This window comes from Lycorma delicatula, chromosome 6 (assembly GCF_047948215.1).
Source record: "Lycorma delicatula isolate Av1 chromosome 6, ASM4794821v1, whole genome shotgun sequence".
Lineage (NCBI taxonomy): Eukaryota > Metazoa > Arthropoda > Insecta > Hemiptera > Fulgoridae > Lycorma > Lycorma delicatula.
This window is the reverse complement of record NC_134460.1, coordinates 164,406,343-164,433,288: the sequence shown is the minus strand read 5'-3', so window position 1 is coordinate 164,433,288 and position 26,946 is coordinate 164,406,343. Positions and strand designations below refer to the sequence as shown.

The 26,946-nt window shown below is 31.0% G+C and overlaps 1 protein-coding gene across 5 annotated transcripts in view; it reads left to right on the top strand.

The window, feature by feature from the left end:
• The window catches only part of fab1 (1-phosphatidylinositol 3-phosphate 5-kinase fab1), a 143,638-nt gene extending 122,397 nt beyond the window's left edge, over nt 1–21,241 (top strand). For all 5 annotated transcript variants that reach the window (XM_075369033.1, XM_075369031.1, XM_075369034.1 and 2 more), the window contains 5 exons: nt 1,036–1,207; nt 1,971–2,151; nt 4,352–4,678; nt 9,550–9,711; nt 11,878–21,241. In XM_075369033.1, coding sequence (XP_075225148.1) covers nt 1,036–1,207; nt 1,971–2,151; nt 4,352–4,678; nt 9,550–9,711; nt 11,878–12,074 — 1,039 coding nt within the window. In that variant the 3' untranslated portion in view covers nt 12,075–21,241. The remainder of the gene's footprint in view (nt 1–1,035; nt 1,208–1,970; nt 2,152–4,351; nt 4,679–9,549; nt 9,712–11,877) is intronic.
• The last annotated feature ends 5,705 nt before the right edge of the window (nt 21,242–26,946 follow it).

Sequence of the window (26,946 nt, the reverse complement as noted above, 5' to 3'; positions counted from 1 at the left end):
TGTTTAAATTGCAAAATGAAAATAAGCTTCCACTTAACGTTAAAAAAAAAAATAGTTTAATATTTTACATAACAATAGCAGTAGATGAGTACACATTTAAATTTAAAAAATACAAATATCGTTTAAGAACTACGTTTAAGTGAAAACATTCGTTTATACATAGAATTGTTTTTGGCGTTACCACTATTCCCTTGGCCGCCCGGAGCGGCTCGACTAAATCCCCATTGGTAGAGACAATCCCCCACCACAACACTTCAAACAACCCACTAACACCAGTGTTATTACTAAAGAAGTTTCTAAAATATAATCTCAGTTAATACTATTATTTTATGAAATTTTAAAATAATTTAATTTAGAATAAATCAAAATTTTTATGCATCCTCCTTATATTTTGATGAATTAGAAATAAAGATTTATCTTCCATAAAAGAAAAGAATAATAAAAAGCTCAACAAAACACTAAATACTATAAAGAACAAAAGTAAATAATAATAAAAATGTTAACAAAGCCCTATTTAAATCTACTGATGTCATGAATCAAAGTAAGCACAATTACAGGAGTGGTCTAGAAGTGGTATATGCAAGTCATAATAAAGTGGATTTTTTAACACAATCAAATATAGTTCAAGCATCAGATCAAATCTGATTTTTTTTTCTATTTTTATAAATATACAAAAAGTTTTTATGTTATAGTAACAGGGTGGCATATGTTGACTATGAATGGGATTTTTTCTCTTTTTATTTTATTTTATTCTTTCGTTATTCAATTGTTCTTCTGTATATTTAAAAAATAGCAACTACCAAAACATAGTAACAGAAAAACCTAAAAAAAACTAATACCAATAGTCAAATTTCATAGGATTCTGCATCATCAGTCAGTACACAATTCTGTAATTGCATCAAACAAATAACAAAAAAAAAGCAATAAAAACTTAAAAATTAGAAAAAAACACTGTAACAGACACAAAATATTATGTTTGTCTAAATGTTTATCTTATTAATTATTTCTCAAGTTTATTTTTTAAAATTAATACAGGACTACAACTGTAAGTAATACAAGTCGGAACAGTGTCGATGGTGGTCAGTCATTGTTAGCACCTAGTGGAGGGGATACTTCGCCGTTACCTGCAGATATAAATGAGGAAAATCGTTCTGATGAAGGAAGCAAACCAAAAATTAGCAAATCTCAACCTTCATTACATTTAGAGGTATATTATTTTATTGTTACTATACAGGATGTTCTAGAAAAGAAAAGAAATTATTTATTTAATTAATATTAGTTGTGTTTCATAATTGAAATTTTAAAATTGTACAAACTGCGTGCAATGAAACTCTCTACCTAGCGTTATTTAACTTAAGTGCTCTATGAGAACTGTTTTATTAGAAATGGTTTGGCTGAGTTCAGATCTCTGAATTCTAGAATGCTACACTAGATGTTTCATAGAATCAACAACTGAATCATAGATATTTCAGTTGTTGTGGAACTATCAGGTTGTGAGAGTGCAGTTTACTCTCTTCCCCTTGACTGATTGTATTAAAATAAACTAGAAGAAGAATAAATAGCTAATAGAATAACAGCATGGATTGATGACAATCTATTTTACTTTCATATAATGCAATAAAGTAGAGTGATAAGAGGGAATTTCAGCTGATCTCCGATTAAGAGGTTAATACTTTACCTAAGATTAAATAACAGTTATCAACAAATACTCTCTCTAAGAAAGGAATACTACAGTTTATTTTAGTTCATTACAATTAATAAATGTAAAACAGAAGACTCTTCCCAAATTTTTAATGGAGTATGATTTTTGCCAGACACTATTTGATAATGAAATCACAGATCAAACTAAAATAGAAATAAACTCACTGTTAAAGAGACAGTGATTCCTAGATTGGATAACTATTCCCAGTCTATTCATGGTCAAAATGAACTTTTTTTTGTTAATTAATAAAAGTAAATTTTATTTACAGGTACAATTTTCAGATGCTTCAGCCAATTTTATTGTTAAAATTTACTTTGCTGAACAATTTGCACGTTTGAGGGCTTCGGTTTTTCCTGCCGGTGAAGAGGCTTTTGTACGTTCATTATCACGCTGTGTACAATGGGCAGCCAGAGGAGGAAAATCTGGTTCAAATTTCTGTAAAACTAAAGGTAAGGAATTATTATTTTATATTAAATAATGATAAGGCCTTACGGTCTTAATATAATATTATACTTAGAATTTGATTTCAAGTATTTCATTTCGTTTTCTAAATATTTTCAAAGGATCAGGACACATGACAGAAATCACTTTCTATGCTACACAATTATTTCTGGAATTTTAATTAATTTAAATCTATCTATCTTTATATATAAAAAGAAGAATGTTTGGGTGTTCATTTTTTTTTAAATAGACCTACAGTTTTATTCCAGTCATGATGAAATTATACACACTAACAGTCCCAAACAAAAGGAAAATTGTTATATAAATTTCATTTTAAAAAAACTACCCCACCTTCCTCCTTTTCACTTGGTCAGTGTAGCTTCTAACTAAACTCAAATTTTGCTTTTAATTTTACAAAAATTTAGCAAGAAAATAGTCATTAATATGGAAATTGATTATTGAAAAAATGATTTTCATATAGTAGGACAATTAGAAGTGGAAAACTAATTATATTAGAAAAGGGGCGTTAGAAAATTAATTATAATTTTGGAAATTTTGCTTTGGAACTTTTGGCTCCATACCCTCAAACCTATTGACATGCTACCAAAGAAAAGAAAGAGTACTGGTCGGATAATTCCTATAGCCTAAAAAAAAAGCATCTCCTTTTCAGAAACAGCAGGAATATATCAGAGCTTCTATATTATGTACAAGGGAAACTATGGATGAAAGATTAGGCTTTACCTGCACTGGGATCATGTCAGAGCTTTACATCAAGGGCAAGGAGTCAGCACGCCAAATAATTTATTTGTCTGAGCTTCCGGTGGACAAATGAAAAACATAGTGTACCATCAAGCTTTACTGTTAAATAAAACTTTGATCAGTATGACATTACTAATCCCCCTATCCTCTTGTATATACACAAAAATAAAAATATTTAAATGAACCCTTCCTGGGAAACACCAGGTAACTGAGTTAGTTTTTAATTAAAAATTAAACTAAAAGATTTAATTAAATTAATTGATAATTTTAATTTTTCTGAAAAAATCTTTATTTATTCATCAGTGTTGGTTTTGTCACCTTCAAATTACTCCCCTTTATATCAGATAGACTACATTTGTGTCTGTGTTTTCTCCAATCTTCAAAGCAACTCTGGAGCATAATTTTCAGTGTCGTGCTTCTTCAGCAATTCTGTCTTTATCTTTTCCACGATGGGTAAATGTCATTCTTTCATAGGTTTTTTTTAGCTTAGGGAATAAGGAATAGAGGTCACAGGGGCCACAAATCTGGGAGTTTTCTTCAGATTGCTTCACGCAAATGGCGTAGAACTTCCAGTTAGTACTCATTGTTGACCGTACGACCTAGTGGCAAGAACTCATGGTATACTAAGCCATTGAAATTGAAGAACACAGTGATCAGAATCTTCACATTCAATTGAGCTTGATGAGCATTTTTCAGTCTAGACTCTTCAGGAACCTTCCACTGGAACGATTGAGCTTTAGTTTCAATGTTATCCTCTTGCACCCGTGTTTCATCACCAGTTAAGACCCATTTGAGCAGTTCTGGATTGCTGTTTACTTCATTGAGCAACTTCTGAGCAATGTTCATTCGACACTACTTCTGATTGAAATTCAACAATTTTGGAACACATTTTGCTGCCACACATTTCTTACCCAAAACATCTGAAGAATTTGCTTGGCATGAGCCAAATGATATGCCAACATCACAAACTCTCTGATAGTGACTCGGCAATTGTCCGTAATCATTTTCTTAACTTTTTCAATGTTGTCTTCACAGCCCTCTTGAAAATGTTTGTACCACTTGTAAATGCTTGTTTGATTTACAGAAGAATCACTAAAAGCAACGTTCAACATTTTGAATGGGGTGCTGCACTTTATTCCATTTTTAAAGCAAAATTTAATAAAAATATTTTACTCCATTTTTTCCAAAAGTTAAAAATTGCCGACCGTACTAAAACACATGTAACCTTTACAGCATCCAGTAATAAAAACAATAAACTAAGCACCCAATATAGATGTAAATGTAAATATACATTAGGGAACACAAAAAAAAATTTAATTTGGCAATTCAGATCTTATAGTCTGAAAATTTTTTAAATTCCAGAGGTTTTTAAATGTGAGGTCAAACCTCACATATGTGTGTGTGTTTATGTGTTGTAATAATACTAAAATTTTATTATTACCTTTACAGATGATCGATTTATATTGAAAGAAATGACACGATTGGAAACACAATTATTTGTTGATTCAGCATTGAATTATTTTGAGTATATGGAAACCTGTGTGTCATCAAATACACCTACATTGTTGGGTAAAATTGTTGGAGTATACAGAGTCATTTATAGAAATGCAACTTCTAGTAATACTTTACGTTCTAATTTATTAGTTATGGAAAATCTATTTCATGCACGTTCTGTTAAGCATAAATTTGATTTAAAAGGTTCTGTTCGTAATCGATTAGTCAATCCGAATGAACAAGAAGGCGAAATCGTACTGCTTGATGAAAACTTAATTAACAGTAAGTATTTATTTGTGGTTATCATTCAAGATAAAGTATTTTAATTAACTGAAAATGCTTTAAAAATTTATTAAATTTCTTGATTTTGATTTGCCAATTATTACAACAAATAAAACGTATAAATTTTCAAAATTGACACTTTATTTTATATAAAAACACTTTATAGCTACTTCAATTCCAATGGAATCATTTTCAGCAGTATAACACAAACAAAATAAAAATTTCTAACATTAACATGTTTGCTGCAGTACAGCGCATATATGTGCCGTAATAGGGAGTTGCTGTGTACTTGTCTTCATTTGCGTAATTCCAGTACAGTGCGGAATGGTAAGTTATTTAACTTAACTCTCATGCTGTATGGCCTCATTTTTGTTGTATACAATATACTTTGTTGTTATAAAATATACTTTGAAATGCTATTCTTTTATAATAAGTTACCGTTAACAGAGGAGTTGTACAGCCGCAAAACTTTTGTTACTAGAACTGTAAATAAGAACACCAAAGATTTGTCCAAGACAGTGGTAAATAACAAACTTGGTATAGAAAAAAGCACTTATTTCAGAAAGAGACCAGTATTTCTTGTAGGCTACAAGCAAAAAAAAAAAACAGAAACCTAATTACGACAGGCTGCCATGCTGAGGAAAAGAAGATCAGGAGTCTAAGTGGACTTGAGGCAGTCAAACCTGAGGTTATTAATAGATATAATCTATCAATGGGTGGTGTTGATAATAGTGATAAGTCTATTTATCATGTGTCTTGCAGCAGACCTCTAAAAGATGTGGAAAAATATTTTCACCAAGTTTTTGGACTTTAGTTTAGTGAATGCTTACCTGCTGTACCAAAGAAACTCTGACAAGTTGTTGAATTGCAAGGATTTTATAGTTTGTGAATTAGTAGATGACTGTTAACAATCCAGCTATTCCAGTTGGATGGAGAAAATTAGCACAAGATTATGTCCAACATACTTGCCCAACTTCCTGGCTGTCAAGAGCAATTATGTGCAGTGTGTCACCATATAAAAAAATGGGGCTGCAGCTCATACTGGTGTCCAGGATGTAATTGTGGGGTTCATGCTGCATGTTGTCATCTACATTAATACTTGTGGCGACCAACAGAATGAGGGAGAAAAAGTAAAACCGCTAGAAGTGACTCAAATTAAATTGTGAATTTTCCCCATTGTGTATATATATTTTTAAAAAAACCATCATAAAAAATTTAGTATGCAGAATCTTTATAAGTTGTATATATTTTCAGAATCTATATAAAATTTCAGTACTTTTCTATATCTAGGATTTTCTGTGCAGTTATTTTTTTTTTAATTTCTTAGTGGAGTACTCTTCAGAATGAAGGTAAATAATTTAAATAATTTTCACAAATATATAAGCATGTTATCTTTAGAATTACCTGTTTAAAATGGTATAAACCAATTTCCTGGTGTAAAATGATAAGTGCTAAATACTGAATGAATTATAATTAGCAAAACTATTCTAACTTTTAAAAAAGTTTTTTCACTATCACATCATCACAACATAATATTATGTTAAAAAAATGTAATTAATCAAGCCAAAAATAAATCAATTTATTAATTATTTAATAATTTGGATGATGTTTAAGGAAGTGTATTCACATTTTATGTGAAACAATTCAGACCCAATTATCTGGAAACAAATGTTTGTTTCATCCAGTGTGTTTATTATTAAAATATAAATTTGAATGGATGTTTTTTTTAAATAAAAATATTTCAACATATATTTCATTTAGGAATAATAAGATGACAAATCAAAACAGTGAGTAATGGATTAGGTGAATAATATAATTAATGTAATTTATAAATAAAAACCATTTATAAGATTAAATAATGTTATGAATATTTTATTGAATAATTTATTGAACAACTTACGATAAAAATATATGAACAGGATATAAAATTGTCAGAAAGAGATTAAAAAACACTGTGATATGCGATATGGCACAAACGTATACTAAACAAAATGGTAGGGGGGTTTGTATATAGTTTGGTGAAAATTGTTAAACCAGGAAGTGAGGTGATTACATATATTTAAATTTAGATAATACAAAAAGTAAACAGTTATATTCAAACATGTCAATATAGATAATATTTACAACAATAATCAAACTTAAGTTTTGATAGCACTTCTTTAAGTGCTGTTAACTCAATTATTTTGTAAAACTATCTAAACCTTTTTTATTCAACAATTTACTTGTTACTGGTGGTCCGGCTTCTCTGTTCATGATATTTTTAGTGTTTTTAATCAAATATAATGCCCTTGCATCTAACTTTTGTAGCTTATGGACATTTTTCAATAATTTTACATTATTCTAATGTATACTTTTACTTTCATCTAAATTTAAACGAATGTTATCACCTCACTTCCTGGTTTTACAACTTTCACCAATTTATACATAAACCCCCCTCCAACCTACACTTACCTATCTACCAGCAATCTTCCTTCAACTTTGCCCTCGGTAACATTTAGATCTTCACAGAAGCTACTTGTTCTTTCTGTATTTCAAAAATACTGACGGTTTATTAATGTTAAAAATGTTTGTTTTGTTCAATTTATACTACTGAAAATGATTCCATTGGAATTGAAACAGCTATATAGTGTTTTTATAAAAAATAAAGTGTCAATTTTGAAAATTTATGTCCAAGTGTTTTTATTTGATAATGCTCTATCAACCAGCGACTTGGTGGACCATTTGTTTGGTTTTGTTATTGTTTTCTGCAAATCTCAAGATTCCTCATTATTACTTAACAGCTGCTATAAACTCTAAAGGACCAATCCAGCTATACTGCACTAATAAACATCTTCAGGAAATGTTGAGTTTTATAAAACTATATATGACAAGAAAAAAAAAAAATAAGAAAATTAGGTTCAATGGATTGTGTGTCTAATTTTACAGGAGAAACGAATATGGATGGGATAATAAAACAAACTTATCGGTTTTTAGATTACAATTGGATCCTTTCTGGATATCTTTTCTTTATGATGTAATATCATAGTTATTGACTTTTATTTATTGAAGTTTTAAGATGTATTATGTTTATTACCTTAGGTTATGTAATCCGCACCTTTCTTTTTTTTGTCTAGGCTTCGGAACCTCCATGAGGTATTACTTCAGAGAATGATATGTGTGAGTGTAAAAATGAAGTGTAGTTCATGTAACAGTCTCAAGCGACCATTCCTGAGATGTGTGGTAAATTGAAACCCAACAACCAAAGAACACCGGTATCCACGATCTAGTATTCAAATCCGTATAAAAGTAATCACTTTAACTAGGATTTAAACTTTGGAACTCTCAACTTTTAAATCAGCTGATTTTGCGATGACGAGTTCACCACTAGACCAAGTTGGTGGATTAGGGCTCCACACCTCTTTTTTTTTCTGTTTAGTCTCCAGAATCACTTCAGAGGATGAATGAGGATGATATGTATGAATGTAAATGAAGTATGTAGTCTTGTACAGTCTCAGATCGACCATTCTTGAGGTGTGTGGTTAATTCAAACCCAACCGCCAAAGAACACCAGTAACTATGATCTAGTAAACAGATCTGTATAAAAGTAACTGCCTTTGCTAGGATTTGAACCTTAGAACTCTCAACTTTGAAATCAGGTGATTTGTGATGAGTTAACCACTAGACCAGCCCAGTGGGCTAGGGTTCCACACCTGAAACATTTTTGTGTTATTGCATGCGCATCAGAAAAATGCCAAAACACAATCGATACCAAATACCACAGTAAAAATTATAGCCGATTGAATGAAAGTTGAATTTTGCTTGTATTCCTAAGCAACTTAGGTAGTAGCAGATGTACTAAAACCAAATGAGAAATTGTTTGTTGAACATGTGCCTAGCGTTTACCCAGTTGCAAAGTAAAGTCTTATAGGATATTCTTCATCACTCTGGTTTTCACAGATTCATTTTAAAATGCTTGTATTTGTAATTTACTTTTCTATTTGTGATATTTTTATTATATCTTGTGTGAATTAGACCCAAATTTTATATTTGACAATAAATCATTTCAGGTTATAGTTAATAAAACTTTTAAAAAACAGATTTGTTAAGCCAATCAAAATGTTTTTCTTTCATGAAAATCAGTTGTAAAATGTTGAACATAATTGTGACTGTATGAAACATGTTTTTGAATGATAGGTACAGAAACCTCTTAACTGTAAGTTAACTCTATCTTGTGTTTCATTTTAATCCTAAAGATGAAAATAGTCAATTGAGCTGTTTTGAAAATATTTTTTTAAAAAATCACAGTTGTGTAATGAAAGTTTTGGTTATTTACCACGTCACTGAGAATATTAAACATTTAAATAACTTATATAGGTTTATATGATTATTACTTTTTTTAAATTAAATACAAATTATACTATTCAGCGATTTATAAATAGTTTATTATAATGGAAAACAAAAACGAAAAATTTTTTATGGTAAATTTTCCCTGCTGAGTAGACAGTATTCGTAATTTATTGTTTTATAATAAAAAAAGATACATTAATGTTTTTGCTCTACATAATACGCCCCGATTTTTCTTATAGCTGTTGCTTATGTAAAGGACTTGAGTACAAAGACAGTAGTCAGAGTAGCTTTCTTTGAGAGTAATGTTGTTCACTCTAGGCAGTCTCTGCAGGAAAGAATAAATGTATACCTTGGAGGACGTGTCATCTGTACTTCATTGAGGCAGTGAGAATCCATTTCACTTCTCTATTTCCCTTGTACATTTGGTATGAATGCTTGTTGTTTCTGTACCATTTTCAGAGAAGATGACTTCGGTTTTGTGTAGCCACCTATTACTACCTTTGTAGTTGATTGCATTATGTACAACCTCCTATTTATTTTTACAGGGACTTGTGATTCACCTTTGTATATTCAACCTCATGCAAAAACTGTACTTATGCAAGCTATTCATCAGGATACACAATTTCTAGCATCGCAGTCTGTCATGGATTATTCTCTTCTTGTTGGCCTAGATGAACAAAGAAAAGAACTTGTTGTTGGAATTATAGGTAATTTTTATTAAAAATATAAATGATAAAAGATCTAGATAATAATAGATTTTCTAAAGAGGTTTATACATTCAGAATAGATTTATGGAGGTAAAAGTCTATTGTGCTGTAAAAGTATTATATATGTATTTCATAAAATAGAGCGCTTTCCAGTAGGGTTTATGATTATTCTTCTCGGTATTATAAAGTTATAAAACAATTAAGTTCAATTTTACTGTTATACAAGGGTCGTTCAGTAATTAAAGAGACAAATAGCAACACCAGAAAAGCTATTTAATAAGATAAACTGAAACCGATTGATATTAAAGTTCTACTGCCTGCTGTAGAAAATATCAGCTGTTCATAAATAATTTCCATTATTGTAACCTCTTCTGTTTATTTCAAAATTTGGCTTCTCTTGAAACATTTACTGTACAAGAACATTGTACTGTAATAAGCTTTTATTTTTCAAGATGTGAAACAGCTGAAATTCACTCACGGGTGTTAAAACAGTATGGTAAAAGTTTTATTAACCGTGACAATTTATGTGAATCAAAAAGTTTAAATTGGGCAGAACTAGTCTCATCAATTTTCATTGTAGCAGAAGACCGATAGAAGTTTTGACTACACTTTCCAAAATCCCATTAACGATTTTTATTCTCAAAGACACGTAAAAATTTGGAAAATTACTGTAATTTGTAATGCGAGAATCGTCACTGTCCATCTATTAGAACTTAAATGACAGTTTTTAGCACAAGATAATACTTTTTTAAGTTGCATAACAACTCGTGTTAAAACTTATTCATTATTTTTAGCCAGAATCTAAATGACAGAATATAAAATGGAAACATCTAAGTTTGTATACCAGGAAAAATTCTAAACCTACGTTTCAGCCATTAAATTGGTGCCAACATGGTTTGGAACTATAATGGCACAATTTATTGTAGTTATTTGAAAGAACGATATACAATCGGCAGTGAGTATTGTGACAAGTTAGAAGATAAACTGAAACCCGTAACAAGAAAGGAAGGACTTGTTTTTCTCACAAAAGGCATAATTCTTCCATATGATAACTCCCTAAAGACATAGGGAGTTTGTATTGCTTAAAATTTGGGGTGGGAAGTACTGCTACATTCAACTTACAGTCTGTTATACGATCTTCCACCACCTTTATTTTTTTTTTTTTTGGCCTCAAAGAGTTTTTACGTAATAACAATGATCGGGTCAAGAGTGCACAAACACCAAGGCGAACACTTTTTACTACTGGAATAAGAAAGTTAATAGAAAGATAGGACAAGTGCCAAAGTGTAGCTGGGGATTATGTGGAAAAGTAGCGTTAGTTTTCATTGTCATTAAATTAATAATAATTTTTCTATGTCATTTGTCTTTTAATAATTTGAATGACCTTCATATATTAAAAAAAAAAAGTGTTGAATAACAGAGTTAGCTTAAAACCACTCTCTGATTTCATATGTTTGTTACAAACGGTTATGCTTGATATAAAAGTTTTTTTTTTGTATTTTTTTACCTCGACTTAGTTTTTGTATGAATTTATCTAAAACAGTGCTCTCTTTCTTGCCAATTTATTATATAATTAAATCTCAAGTTCTCACCAAAGTTTGTATAATTATGATCACTAATGTTTTTCAAAATTTTTGCATAAAAGTTTCAATATCATTAACAGGAATTCAGTGTGCTTTGTCCTTTATAAACTTCAAAAAGAAAAAATCAAAAGGGATGTTGCAGTGGCCATGATTTTTTACTGTCACTCTCAGTCCAAATGACTGCTCTGAAAAGTCCATCATATCCAGATAGATATGTAATGAAAAGGTGAAATTTTTTAGGTATAATCTCTCTTGATCAAGGAAAGACTTTATGCTTTGCCCTGTGTTACTAATTAAAAATGTTAAACCATTACAAGGAATTTGTATTTATATATTTCTGTACTGGATTAAATGCAGGCATTATTCCTGTATTATTAAATCGAAGTAACTTCTGCTCAATGAGTTTCATTTAATAACATTGTCTCAGGATCAGTCACTTGGAAACAGACAGACTGCTGAATTATAGTTGTAAAATGTTGTGAGACATTACAACTTGAAAAAATATGTACTTATTTTTGTACAATAATATTTATATAAATTATTTAAATTTTGTAAATATGAAATTTTTGTCTTTATATTTCAGATTATATTCGTACATTTACATGGGATAAAAAACTAGAGACGATGGTTAAAAAGAGTGGTCTGTTAGGTGGACAAGGTAAACAGCCAACAATTGTATCACCAGAAGAGTACAGAGATCGTTTTATTGCTGCAATGCATAAATATTTCTTACCAGTACCTGATCGGTGGACCGGTCTCGGTAAAGGTTTGGATTGCTGATGTCGTCTTAGTGGGTAAATGCCACTGTCTGTTTGTTATGGTAAACCCACAGAAAACATAAAATAACATGATATTGTTTTCTTTGTTAAAAATTGTATAATTGTATTATATTATTATAGCCTTATTATATATTATGAGGTTTGTTGAATATGAATTTTTTAAATTTACATTAATTTAAAATTTTGTTTAATTTCAAATTTAATTAATTATTTCAATGCTATGTAATTTTTTCTTTTTAGCAGATTAGGTTTTCTGAATGTTTTTATTATGAAAATTATGTAATCGAAATCTATTAATCGATGATTTCATACATTAACTTTAACTAGTCTGTCAATAATGCTGTGCATAGAGATTTTTAATAGATGAGAGAAATATTGCACTGCTTGAAACAAGTACTTTGCTGCCACAGAAATTTTTGACGAGTGGTTAATTTTAAAGTGTGCTTTATAAATTACACTGTTGTGGTGATAGTTTGTCTGGGCTTTCTTTTAGGAGAACTATACATGTATTGCTAGTAAATCATTATTGTTTCATTATTTATTGTTATATATTTTATTGTTGAATTATTTATCATTTCATTATATGTAAGATGAATGGAAGGATTTATTTTGAAAGTTATAAATTATTCTGAACAAGGGGTTGGTTTTCAATTATTTACTTGTATGTGTCCATTTAATGTCTATGAAACCTTTACAAGTGATAGAACCAAATTAAGTTTCACCGCCTAGCATTTTGTTGTAATAAGGTATAAATTTTTGAAATATTATAACGCTAAATAGATGAATGGATTAATCTATAAGGGAGTCGTGTTGATAATTGAAAATGATTTATTTAAAGTATAGCAATAAATAACCACATTCCATTGTAGAAGTAATTAAAATTCATAGATAATTTTTTTTTGCGTTTTTAATGGTGCTGGAATTTATGTAGTACAAATGTGAAAAACCATTTAATTTATTTGTGTATATGTTTTATTTTCAGATTAACTTTTTGTTTAATAAAAATAGATTAGTTTGTATTTAATTTATTCTGAATAATACGCATGTGTAAAATGCAGTACAATCCATGCTGTTAATGCAGTCGTAATAGTCAGAAAATAAATCTGGGAAAGTAAGAAAATAGAAAACGAAATTTAAACTGAAATGTTTTTTTATTAATATTATATATTACTAATTGTGTTAAATATAGTGGTGTATGAGAAATGTCTATTAAATAAGGAGACTGATAAATAACCGATTCCATTTTTTTGTTTGCTGTATCAATTGATTCAAAACATGTGTAGGGAAAATAAAAGTCAGATGAGGTCAAATCCGGTGAATATGGAAGATATTCAAGTGTAGTAATGTGTCTGTTGGCCCACAGCTGCTTCATAGAAGTACTGTGTGAACAGACACATAATCCTTATATAGAGTGATGTTTTTACTACAGCTCTGGCTGTTTTTTCTCTTTTCTTTTTCGTTTTCATTATCATAAAATAGGTGTTCAATTACTACTTTTAAAACTAACTTATCAATTTTCATTTAAGCAATAAAATAGATTAAAATGTTAACATTTTTGTAGGTGACAATAAATACATTTCTTGAACAAATTCCTTTGTATAATACTAGATTCCAAACTTTAACTGAAAATATTATGTTGATTTTACAACAAAAATAATCTTCTTTTTTTCCATATATCATAAGAAAAATTTTTGTTAGAAAATCCAGTAATCCATTATCATTTTTATTCTACTAAACCAAGCAGTACTAACTGTAAATATTTGTTTTTCATCCTAGCACTTCTTGAAAGAATATATTTTATCAACTGGTTTTCTTACAGTTCCTTCAAGTTTTTGTATTTGCAGCCGTGAATGAATATTAAGTCAATATTAATCAATATTAATACAAGTCATCATCATAATCAACTGGTGTTCTGCAAGACAACAGGTCTTTTATGCCACTCTGTCTCCATCCATTTCTGTCCCAAGCCTTCTCCTTTGACCCCATGTAATTTACAATCTTCACCTCATCTATTAATTTCAACCTTCTTCTTTTCACTTATTTTCTCTTTTGCATTTATCAAAATTCTAAATTTCCCCTAACTAGTTTCCTTTTCTTTTGTGTATATCCTGCATAAATGTTATTTCTTCTTTAACCCTTTATAGGATATAAGCATCCATTCACATTATTAACTTAATATTTTGTTTTCAAATACTAATTGACTTCCTGTGAGAGCATTTACCACCAAATATTTTTATGACCTCTAATTTTTTGAAATGGGTTGTAAATTATCTTATCAATGTTTCTTTAAGGCACTGACTTTCACAGAGTGATCTTGAGGGAAAACTGGTAAAATAATTTACCGCTATAAATTTTGTGTTTAAAAATATGATTAACTAAATATACAAGTATATCAATAAAAATTTGTTTTAATCAATGAAATAAAAAATGTTTGATGTACGAAAAGTGGATCAAAAAAAAGTTACACCCTTGCCATGTTTTTGAACTGAAAGGGATATATTGTCTTGTGATGGCAGTACTGGTTGTGTTGTCTTCGTGCTCCCCCAGCAGCAATTCTGTATGACATTTAGTGTCATTGTCAATACGGTGTGTCCTCTAGAGGTTTCATCCAGCATAGAAGTCCGTTCAGTAGTCTGATTTTTGTGGGCAAAAAATTACAATTGTTGTGAAATTCATCACCAAAATGTTGAGTTAGAGGGTGAAAATGCAATGTCATGCACCATGATCACAAAATAGTGCGAAATGTTCAGAAACGGAAGAACAAATGTGAGTGACGAACTGCATGCTGTGTGTTCTTCAACTGCAAACACTTCAATGCAGAACTAGTGAATGAAATGATCTTGAGTAACCAGCACATTAAAATTAGACAGATTGCAAGTGAACTTAACATCAGCTTGGTTACCGTAAGATATGTGCACGATGGGTGCCACGTCTGTTGACCAACAAAAATCAATGTTTTGCATCTGCTTTGAACATTATTATAGGACTGAACCACAGTTTTTTAAATAAATCATCAAAGGGGATGAGAGCTGGGTGCTTCATTACTTTCCTGAAACTAAACGAGCATCACATGAATGGAAACACAAAAATTCAATGCAGCCAAAAAAAGTGAAACATCCCCACATGTTTGAAAGATTATGCTGACAGTCTTTTTTAATTCTGAGGAAGTTGTTTATAGTAAATTTATGCCCAGAGGAACAACAATCGACGCTGAGTCTTACTGTGAGACTAAAAAAATTGCATAAAGCCATTAAAGATCAAAGACCCAGAGATTGAACGATGTGATCGTTTTTCTTCACCGCAATGCTACTCATTCAGCTAATGTGACAAAGGAGTTACTGCAAAAATTCAAGGGGGAAGTGTGGTGTCATCCGCCTTACAGCCCTGACCTTGCACTCTACACCTACTACCTGTTTGGTCCTTAAATCAAAGTAGTCCTTAAATGGTTGAAGAAAATTGGACAAAATTTTTACGAGAGTGGAATTGAAAAACTTGTCACAAGGTATGAAAAGTATTTAGAAAAATTGGGTGATTATGTCAAAAAATAGATAAAAGTATGTAGTTTTTTGTTCAAAAAAAAATTCTTATAAATAAGTGTTTGTTTTATAGAGGGGTTGTAACTTACTTTCTGATCATCCCTTGTATATATTACAAATACATATAAAATACTAGAAGTAAACAAATGTCAGCATCATTATACATGCATGATTATTATTATACATGCTGACATTTGTTTACTTCTATTATTTTAAGCGTGTATTAAAATATTTATTTTTTTTGTATTAAAATACATTTTTCCCTAAACAGTATTTTGTTTTACCTGTTTGTTCTTTTCCAGGATATATTTCAAATACCACTAAATATCCTGTTACAGCACACAGAACTTGCCATTGTCCAGATTTTTAAATTCCTTTTGATGGGTTTTAATGGTATATAGTGTTTTAGTGATGATCAGCCTCTGAAGGCAATCATACTCTCATCTACTGAATGATAGGGAGGTGGATGAAAATCTTATGTTTAAATAAGTTATCAAGGGCCTTATTTTGTAGTCTGTCAAAATCGACTGAATCTCTCCCTGGCATCCGTGAATTATTCAGATGCAACAATCGTAATATTTTTTAAAATGTTCATAGTGGCATTATGCTAGCCTGATGAACCAGCAAGAGATTTATTTGAGAATTCTGGTATAAGACTACCTACAGAATTTATTGCAGATTTGAACTACTTGACAAATTTTTATTTGAAACATCAAAGGGTAAAGTATCATCCACATCACTCAAAACTAAGAGTAAACCTAAGTTTTACTTTGATAAGTAAAACTACTACAAGCTATTTTAAAAAATGAAAGTAGGAGAAACTCAAATTGCATTATAATCTAATACTTGCAAAACATGAACAGTACTTTTTAAAAAAAAAGTTCTAAAATAATTCTCTAATCTGTAAAGTACACTTCAGTTACACTTAATACAAAATCCAGTAACAATCTACCACTTGTAATGGATCTAGAAATATGGAAATTCTATGTTTCGGATTAACTATAGAAGGATTTTTTCATATATATATATATATATATATATGAAAAAAATATATTGAAAAAATGGATACTTTGAAATAAAAGTAATATATTAAAATACCAAAATATGTTTTTACAAATTTCAGAATAATTTATAAAATAAATTAATAAAAGAGGTTATGTTTCTCACTGTCGAAGAAATAAAAATATTGTAGTTTATCTACCTCTACTTCTATTACAATCATTAGGCCTTCAAATTTGATCCAATCATCTCTTCCTCGGCCTGCCCACATCTCAAATATCATAGTGCATATGATAGGATCCTCTTAGTGATATGATCATTATCCATCCTTTCTACATGCTCGAACTAACTCCATCAATGTTCTTCAATTCTTGAATTCAAACTATGGGCCCCAAGTATGTCTAATATCGTCATTCCTCAAACAGTCACCCTAGTAACGAAGAATGTCGGGGTTCTTGCCAGAAACCTCACTGCAGCAGCTTGAAAATAAATGGCTTATATCTCTTGCTGTTAGAACTTGTGTTTCACTACCGTAAAGTCCAGCAGAAAATTCCATTGTTTAGTAAAATTTTAATATTGTATCTGTTGTTTTGTTTTTTAAGGAATCTATATATGGTACTGCACATACGGTTAGAAGTCGTTATCTTACTGCTTACATCTACTTCTCCATTATATGATATTAAACATCCTAAAAATTTAAAAATCCCCACCAGTTCAACACTACTTCATTCACCTTCAGCTTACACTGGGATATTTACCAGTGAAAGCCATCAGTTTGGTCTTTGAAAAGGAAACACAACTGTGTTTCAGTTACCTGTGAAAATCTATACAAGACACTTTGAAGGGTATATTCATTGTCTGATAAATTACATCATCACCACCACTACATAAAGAAAGTATAACATTATATTCAAACTATTTTTCAGTGAGATCTGTGATCATCAAATTTTTCTTTCGTGTTGTTTTGATATCATCCAAATATAAATTAAATAATATCAGCGACATGCCATACCCTTGTCGTACTTCTCTTTCTCGTACTCATTCAGTTAAAATGTTTCCATCTTTTGCATGTACTCAAATCCTTGTGATGCGATAATTATTCTCAAAGACAAAATGAATTGGAGTGGAACACCCCTATGCTCCATTATTTCCCATAGTTTATTCTTAAGGACCTTAATCAAAAGCCTTCGCGTAATCCACAAAGAATATAGGGCAGTTAAACTCTCTCTTTTCAGTGAACTGTTTTATAACAAAAACATTGTCAGTACATGACCTCCTTCTACAAATAACATTTATTCTTCCACCAAACTGCTCTCAATAATAAGTCTTAAGTCTATCGGTAACAATTCTAGTATACAGTTTGTATTCAGCAGGCTAATGTTGCAGATATAGTTTATCTGTTGTAGTAAATTATTGTAAATGAAAACTAATTCCTATAAAACTAATATAAACTATTAAAAATTTTCAAACAACAAAAATAATAAATTTTCAATCGTGCAACATACGTAAACAACAAACCGATTGCATTGTAAAAGCAAATAACCTAAATGCACACCGGTAAATTATTCAACCGCTTTGAGATATAAACAGTTCTCCCACCTCAGAGGTTTGTTATTTCTCTTTGGAATACCTATACTACATAACGTAAGTATTGTAATGAAGTCATCGGTAAACTATAATACTGTACCGAACATTAAAAATATGAATTTTTACAAGGTGGTAAATTATTATACAGTTACATTATAAAGGGTTAATCTTCTTCATTACTTACTCATTCCTCGCTTAGCTTTTCCATCTTGCTTTCTCCGCATAGCTATCTCAAAAGCCTCAGTCCAGTTCCTCTTCATCGTCTCTGCTTCCCTTCGATACGATAAGGCATCTAAGCTAACTTCTTCCTTCAGTCCAGAATAGTTTCCTCTTCTTACTGAATGCCTCTTTTGTTGGCTAATGCTATCCTTCCTTTTATTTCCATTACGCTCTTTTGCTCCTCTGTTACCACGGCCCCCAAATATCTGTAATTTTTCTATACAACAAGACTAACAATCTTTGAAGCATGTGTGAGCCGTTCGGCTAGAATTATCGTATAATCTGCAAACCTTATACATCAAATTTTTTCCCTCTTACATTTATCTCTTCTCTTTCTTCTAATACATTCCTTTGTATTTTCATTGTAAATCTTGAACGGTGTTGTTAAGAAGCAGCATCCTTGTTTTAACATCCCCATCCGGTCGGTGAGAAGGCATTAGGAATATAAAAACAGTACCGCTTTGGAATTCATTATGATAAGTATTGATAGTAAAAAAAATCGAATAAACGGTTTTGATTAAATTTAATGTATTATTTTTATCATTCTGAGTAAGCTCTATTTCCGATTATTTTAATCAAATAAGATTGTACTGTGTATGGAATATATTATAGTTACTTTAATTAACAATAATAAATATCGCATAAAATTCATTAGAAAAAAATCACCTCAAATACCTGTATTTTTTTCTAATGGAATAAATTATTTGTTAGCTTTTAATATGTTTTGTGCAGAGTTAAGTAGAATGATAAATTTACAGTTCATATCTTATTTATAAATAATGTTACGAAGTTAATTAAGAATCGGTTCTTAATTATACGATGTAGTGCTGTTATTTGGATGTCTTTAGCGGAGTTAGTTAATTTCATTTTTTGTCGGATTAAAAAAGAACGGTTTTTTTAAATTGAATTTCAAGTATACTGTAAGACACGAACAAGTGCCTTTTGACATTTCTGCTTCTGTAATGCGTGTTATAACAGTTACATTTGTTTTATTTGTTATATTACATTATTCATATTTGTTATATTTTAATAAACGTAATATTGTAATTAAAATATTTATTCTTATTTATATATTCGCTTATATATTAATCTAATTCTTGCTGAAGAGGTAGATTTTCTGTTGCCAAGAAGCAAATAAACAGAACTTTTTTTTAGCTATTTAGTCTTCAAATTAAATGAAGAAATTGAATATTTACGATTTTAAATTAAAAAACTTCAAATCAAAAAAGCAGTGTTGTAAAAAGATGGCAATTTATTTTACTATTTAATAGTGTTTAATATGTATTAGTGTTTTTTATTAATGTAAAAAATATCTTCGACTACAGATTTTATGAAATCGTGTAATTTCAAAATTAGTTTTGTGACATACATGTAAAATTAAGGTGTACATTTTGTGATATATACTATATAGATGTGCAGTTTTCAAAATGTCAGTCTTTTTCCTCATTTTAATGTATTATTGTATTTAGCCACCTTATTTATTCGTCTGCTTTATTTTATAAATAATTATATTTATAACGCTTGTCTTTGTGTTTACAGCACGATAAATCATAATACTATTAATATAGTTTCTTTGTTAAGATTTATTAGCTTTGTATGTTTTATAAAATTACTTGTGAAACTCTGTTCATAATAAAATAAATATCAGCTTATTGTCAAGAGATAATAGTTTTGGAAAAGGTTAATTATTTTCCATCGTAAAAAATTAATACGGTTTATCGATTCTTAGAAGTATTGTTTTATTCGCATGTGATTTTATCGTAGATGTTTAACATGACCGTATAGGTTTTTAAGTCTTGTAATTATTAGGAGTTATTTTATACTTGTAATTATTTAGTACATAATAGATTACCTGTACGTATTGTTTTCTTATTTCTACACTTGATATTTTAAGTATATTTATTTTACTTAATTTTTGTTATAAAAAGAACGTTAGATATAAGATTCACAAATAATACATAAAGTGTGTTTCTTTCTTAAAACATATGAAACAATTATTGGATGTTCAGAAATTACAAGTTAGTTGTCAAAATTAACTCCTCTGCACAGAACAAGTTAAAGATTTTTTTTTAATATTTTTTTATTAATTAAAAAAAGGTGCTATTAATCTATCCAGTGATAAGTACTGACATTAGAAATATTTTTCTGTTTGTTCACACGGTTTTGTACTATATTGTTATAAAGTTACCGGCTGTAAATTATTCTGCCTTATAAATCCAGTTTAGTTTTTGTTATTAATTAATTATCTTAATTTAATTTATTCCTGTATATAAAATAAAATAATTATCTTAACATACTTAAGTATTTGAAAATTCGCATTTATGTATTTACTTAATTAGGACTTGGTTACCGATGTGTTACAATTCATTTTTAAGGTAATTCATTTATAAGTATCTTACATATCAGCCGATCAGTTATGCTGTAGATCTATTATAAACCGTGTGAAAGTAAAATTACTTTTAATCGGATTAGAATCCATGCGTGTATTTATCATAGGGATTTAATTAAAAGCGGCGGTTTATTAACGTTATCGTAGATATCATTCTCATCTTAGAGTAATTTAAATGCATTTTCATATATTTCCCTATTAGAGTGAAATTAGCTGAATTCGAAATGTTTAATATTAGGATGTGTGATTATAAATGTACCAGTAAACTGTAAGAATGAAATATAAATAAAGTACGGAATATGTAAAAATAAAATGCTTTTAGACTCGCCTTATGAGATGAAAATAATCTTTATATATTTTAAACACAGCTATTCATTAAGAGATACGGCTTAAAACACTGTCATCATTGATATTTTGATTAAATGCTTTATTCTACTATCTGTTTGTTTTTTTGTTATTTTTTTACTCCTTGTCATTTTTATACAAATTTATAATTTAATTTCTGGTAAATCAGAGTAATTTTAATTAAAAGAATATAGAGCGCAGAAGCCTAATATTAGTACTGATTTTGACTTGTGGAGTTATAAAATTTTTTCATTACAGAAGTTTACGTATTTCTTTTTTTAATTTAATTTATTTTAACAAATCGTAATATATATATACGGTGGTATTCCTATAACTCGAATATTCAACGAAAAAAATTCCACTTACGGAAAATTCAAGTTTGAGAAACATACATGTTACGAAATTACTACCCACCGTAAATTCACTCGTGCAGAATGTACTGCGCTATTTAAGAAAATATTACATTTTTTCCATAGTCTTATTGTATCACAGCAATATTATACTGTATTTATATTCAACAATATAAATACAGTATACAGTACGTACTACTGGTTAGTACGTTTATCATGTTAGTATGTATGTAGTTAATAAGTTTAACTTAACTTGCCAGAAGAGTATTCATTACCGCGGAACACACTAAACAAAATGTAGGCTAATAAAAACACACCAAAATACTATATATTAATCGCATTATTTCTCACTGATAATCAGTTTATTGCAAAAAAATTGTTAACGAATGAAAAATACAAAAAGCTATAACAATACGAATAGTAAAACATATCTATACATATAAAAATGAATGTTTGTCTGTCTGTATGTCTCTTATGTCTTCCTAAAACGTTCATCCGATAGCGATGAAACTTTGGGGAACGGTTGGACGCATGCCAGGTAAGGTTTCTGAGTTACTAAAATACGGGGTTTTCTAAATTTACCGAACTTTTCCGAATAAATCCTAAAAAAAACTAAAAACGGTGTAAGTTAGGAGTACGGGAATTAACATATTTCATCTTGAATGAACATAATGAACCTTTCTTCTTTCTTGTTAATGTTGTAGCTTCTATGATATTAGCTAACAGTTTTTTCACACTAAGAGTCTGATACATTTAATTTTTCTGTGAATCTAAATTGCATTAACAATATAATATTCGAAAATGTTCCAAAATTTCTTTACAAAAAAAAAATCTAGACTATCACAGATAGCTTAAACAGCAGCTGTAGCTGCGGTGGCGTTAATACGTTAGTACCTTGCTTTTCTGTGGAGTCTCTCTGAAGTTGTTCACATTTTTCTCAATGTGTGGGAGCTTTTGATACTTTTTGATAAAAAATATCGTTTCATGAGTCAATTGCATATGAACTCTACTTTGTTGTCGCCTCGTAATCAGTTTCCTGTCAGTGCCTATTTAAATGGCCCAAAAACAACAAAAAAATCGCAGGGGGATAAATCTGTACAGGGAATGTTCTAAGGTTTCCCAGTAAATTTCATCCAGTTCATTCAGAGTGCTAATGGCTGTGTTAGGCTTAGTATTGTCATGAAGGAGAAACACACATCTCTCATTGGCTGGCGTTAGCTTTTATTTCTGTCGGTAGCTGTCACTTTCTCCAAGAGCTGACAATAAAAAGCAGCATTCACAGCGCGACATTTGTGGAAAAAATCAAAGAGCAATACACTTTTCCAGTTGAGAGAATTCAGTTGGGAGAACTGTCCCAGCTGATTGACAGATTTTAGCCTTTACAGGTCAAATTTGTTTACAAGGTCAAGGCTCTCCATTCTGTGCCGTTTCATACTCTCAGAGTTTAACTTTAACTTCTTACTCTGACAAGGCATTAGTTACCAAAGAAAAGTGAATCCGCTTTCCACATCTCCACTGTCAGTATCCCTTCATGCCAGCCCGCTTATTTTCATATGCAAGCTGTGAAGACATAATTCCTGTTTCTATTTGACTTACAATTACCCAGTAATGCAGGAATTTATCCCGCATAACCTGCTATCATAGACAGCTGTTTCTTCCTCAAACAATTCCAAAACAATGGTTTCCTCAATCTTTAAAACATTAAATCCTTAATATACCAATTGGTAGGAAACCAAAATTTGATGTGGCATCCTGAATAGTAAATAATTACTTCATTTTCTTATGTTACTGTGTCTACCTTCAGCAGTGTGCCTTTCTTTTGGCTTTTTCAGTATGTTGTTTAGCTTTTCATTAATTATTATCCATTTATAATTTTATGTAACTTCATAGTCATAATATGACTACTCATTATTTACTAATGAATAATTTAATGGCATAACTAACTAAGGTAGTTAATATATTCTTCTTAGACAATTAATTTTTATTAGTATAACTTGAAACAATTATTACTTACTACTAACTCAATATTTTCAACACTGTTACATTTTGGAAATTTGTAGAACTTCCTAGGAGTTTCAAGAACATTTTGGTGCAGTCTAGATCGCTGTAAGTAGTTTTGGTACCGCTGGTAAGTAGCTGTGTTGTGTAGCGGTTGAATTAAATAAATAATAATTAAAGTGAAAAAAACCAGGTCGGGTAGGCTTCGAACCGTGTCATTACGGGACGCATCTGACTGACGCCTTAGACCGTTCCGCTACAGCGACTCCCTGGTGTGCTTAGTGAAAAATGTTGTATGTAAGTTGCGGGGGGAGAAAATTTCAATCTATTATATGTGTGAGTGTTACGTCATACCTACCGTACAATATATACAATTGAATGTCATTGTGTGTCAAATTATTTTTTAAGATATATACCTCGAGGATGATTCTTGTTCGCGTGCGTGCGTTGGCACAGTGGCGTGGAGATGTTTACCATGCGGGATGCGGCGCTCGACTGAAGAATCGACCGACTGTCGCGGACGTACCTCGAGGACGATCCTGGCCGTCGTGATGTTTGCACCAGGTGCTGTCACCGCGCAACGGAAAGAGGTTCTCGTTGTAGATCCGACACCGGGTGGCGGTGAGTGCGTCAACGGACGCGATGGTTTGAATGTTATTTCCCTCCGTTTTTCGGTCAACCAATCAGAGTGAGCGAAATCAAAAAAAGTAACCCGCGTGCGATTCGGGTTGGGGAAAACAGATTCAAACCAGGTCACACTGCTCTGAACAACTAACCGAGTCTGATTAAAATGGATAAAAAAATTGATTAGACTTTAATCAGTTTCCCTGCAACATCTAGTCATTTCTTTACTAACTGTTGAAGAGTGGAGACCGTTATTTATTATTATTCGTATTATTTGCAAGAGTTTTTAACCAACCGGTCAAATTCTTACCGCATGCCAATTTTAGGTGGTCGAGTACCGAAGAGATTTTCAATCTCGATATTAACAATGTTGACGATTGTGTAGAAAAGGGCTATATCTTGGAAGCGGATCTTGAGTATCCACAAGAATTACACGATCGTCACAATGATTACCCTCTTGCACCCGAACCGATGATATATTGTCTCCTTATTTGAAGGAGGTAAAGAGATGTCCCGTAAAGAAATTAATGACAACATTGTACGACAAAGAACGCTATTTTGTACACTACAGGAACCTAAAGTTGTACAGTCGTCTTGGTTTGAACGTGAAAAACGTACACAAGAGTTCTGGAATTCTCTCACTCGCCTTGGTTAAAACTGCACATCGATTTCAATACTGAAAAGCGCGCACAAGCACGAAACAGTTTTGAAAAAGACTTTTTTAAGTTGATGAATAACGCGGTGTACGGTAAGTCATTGGAAAATGTTCGAAACCGAATTAACTTCCAACCGATCACTAACGAGCGTAAACTGGATAAGGTGATTGCGAAACCGAGAGTTAAACCTCGGTACATCTACAGCACGGACGTTGTTGGAATAAGTCTGAAGAAAGCGGAGATATTTCTCAATCGTCCGATCTACATCGGATTTACCGTATTGGACATTAGAAAAATGATCATGTACGAATTCCACTATGACTACATGGTGGAAATGTACGGTCATAATATAAAACTTCTAACGGCTGATACGGATAGTCTGATGTACTATATCTGACGGATAACGTTTACGACGATATTCTTCACGATATCGATCGGTTCGATACTTCAGATTACCCGCGCCATCACGTATGTTATAGTAATGCCAATAAAAAACAACTTGATAAATTCAGACGAGATGAATGGTAAAGCTATTCGTGAATTTGTCGGACTTCGTACTAAGATGTATAGCATTCTCGATTTCGATAAGAAGGAGAATGTCGCAAAGGGTATTCCTAGAGTATCCGTTGCAAAGGATCTTAGACACGTTCTGTACAAAACCTTTTTAAAGATGCGGTTACGTACACAAGTGCGTAATATCTATTCCATTAATCAGTCGAAGAAATCGCTTTCACCTTACGATGATAAACGGTTCATATTACAAAACCAAATCAACACAGTTCCATATGGTCATTACAGTTTAAATAAAACAAAACGTAAACTCCCTTTCAATAATGACACCGACACAACCCAGAAGAGACCAAGAATCGAAAACGACTTTTTCATATCCCACGGTCACGACTATTGTTAATTATTGCCTCTGTTTTACAAAAAAATAATTCTTTTGTTTATATAATGCAATACGTTTTTGTTTTCTCGTAGTATATTTAATAACTAATATTAAAATAATTCTTTTGTTTGTATATATAATGTAATACGTTGTTACAGTGAAAAAAATTGATACTTAATAGGTTATAATAAAATATTTTTTATATTTAATAAGTTATAATAAAATTTAGTTTTTTAAATTGAACTGTATTAATTCTTTTGTTAATGTAATACGTTTCAATGAAAAAAAAATTGTTTATAAACAAATGTATATTTCTAAATTGAACTGTATGTGTTTTTTAACTAAAAACCCAATTTCATAATTAAAGATTCTTTTTTTGTAAAAAAATAATCTTCTTACTCACTGTCACTAGACGACCTTAGAATAACCTTTCGGTTCCTTGCGTAGATTTTTTTTTGTAATCGGTAAAGATAACCGTACGTCTTTTATTCGTAGTACTACATACGTCAAACCGTGTTCTATTTGATCCCGACCACCGAATAATCTCCATGGAGGGTGTGTTTCGTAGTATGGTATATGTATACACCGTCCTGTTGGAGATGATACACCAATCAGTACCAACTTATTTACAGTATCATTACCGGTATACAAAAACAAATTGTAGGATATCCCCGATGGTCACCGGCGATGATGGCAATCCCCAATTGCCGTAGGGTCTATAAACCTGTCTGGTTGCCCACAATTTCGGCCCTGCGTCGTCTGCAATATATGAAGTGCGAAAAATATGCCAAAGCATATCTTTCACCTCCCGCTTCTCCTTCTCTGTTCACGGTGGCGGCCTTAAATAAGCTTTTATTATCGCCACCCACGATGTGTAGACTAAAGTTGGTGCAGACATGTTGACGACGACGTACCGAAACTTCAAGCGGATAATTTCTCACTTTGATATGTACTTATAGTATGTACTTTGCAGTATGTAATAAAGTTTTCCGGTTACCCCCCTCCATACTTAAACTTCCAATATCAACAGTTACAAAAAAAACACATACCTTATTCCGTTGTGCGTGAAGCTAAAGGACACCGACGTTCCACGACAGATGGTGCATCGCTGGTCATCATGTATTAAACGTTTATGTTCATGTATTAAACGCACACGCTTCGCAATATTGATGACAACAAGGTGTCAACCGTACATCTGTCCGGTTTACTAGGGGTTTGAACACCCGGATTCACTCTAAGAAGGAAAATTCTGAGAAGTATGAGTTTTAGATGGAAGAAAAC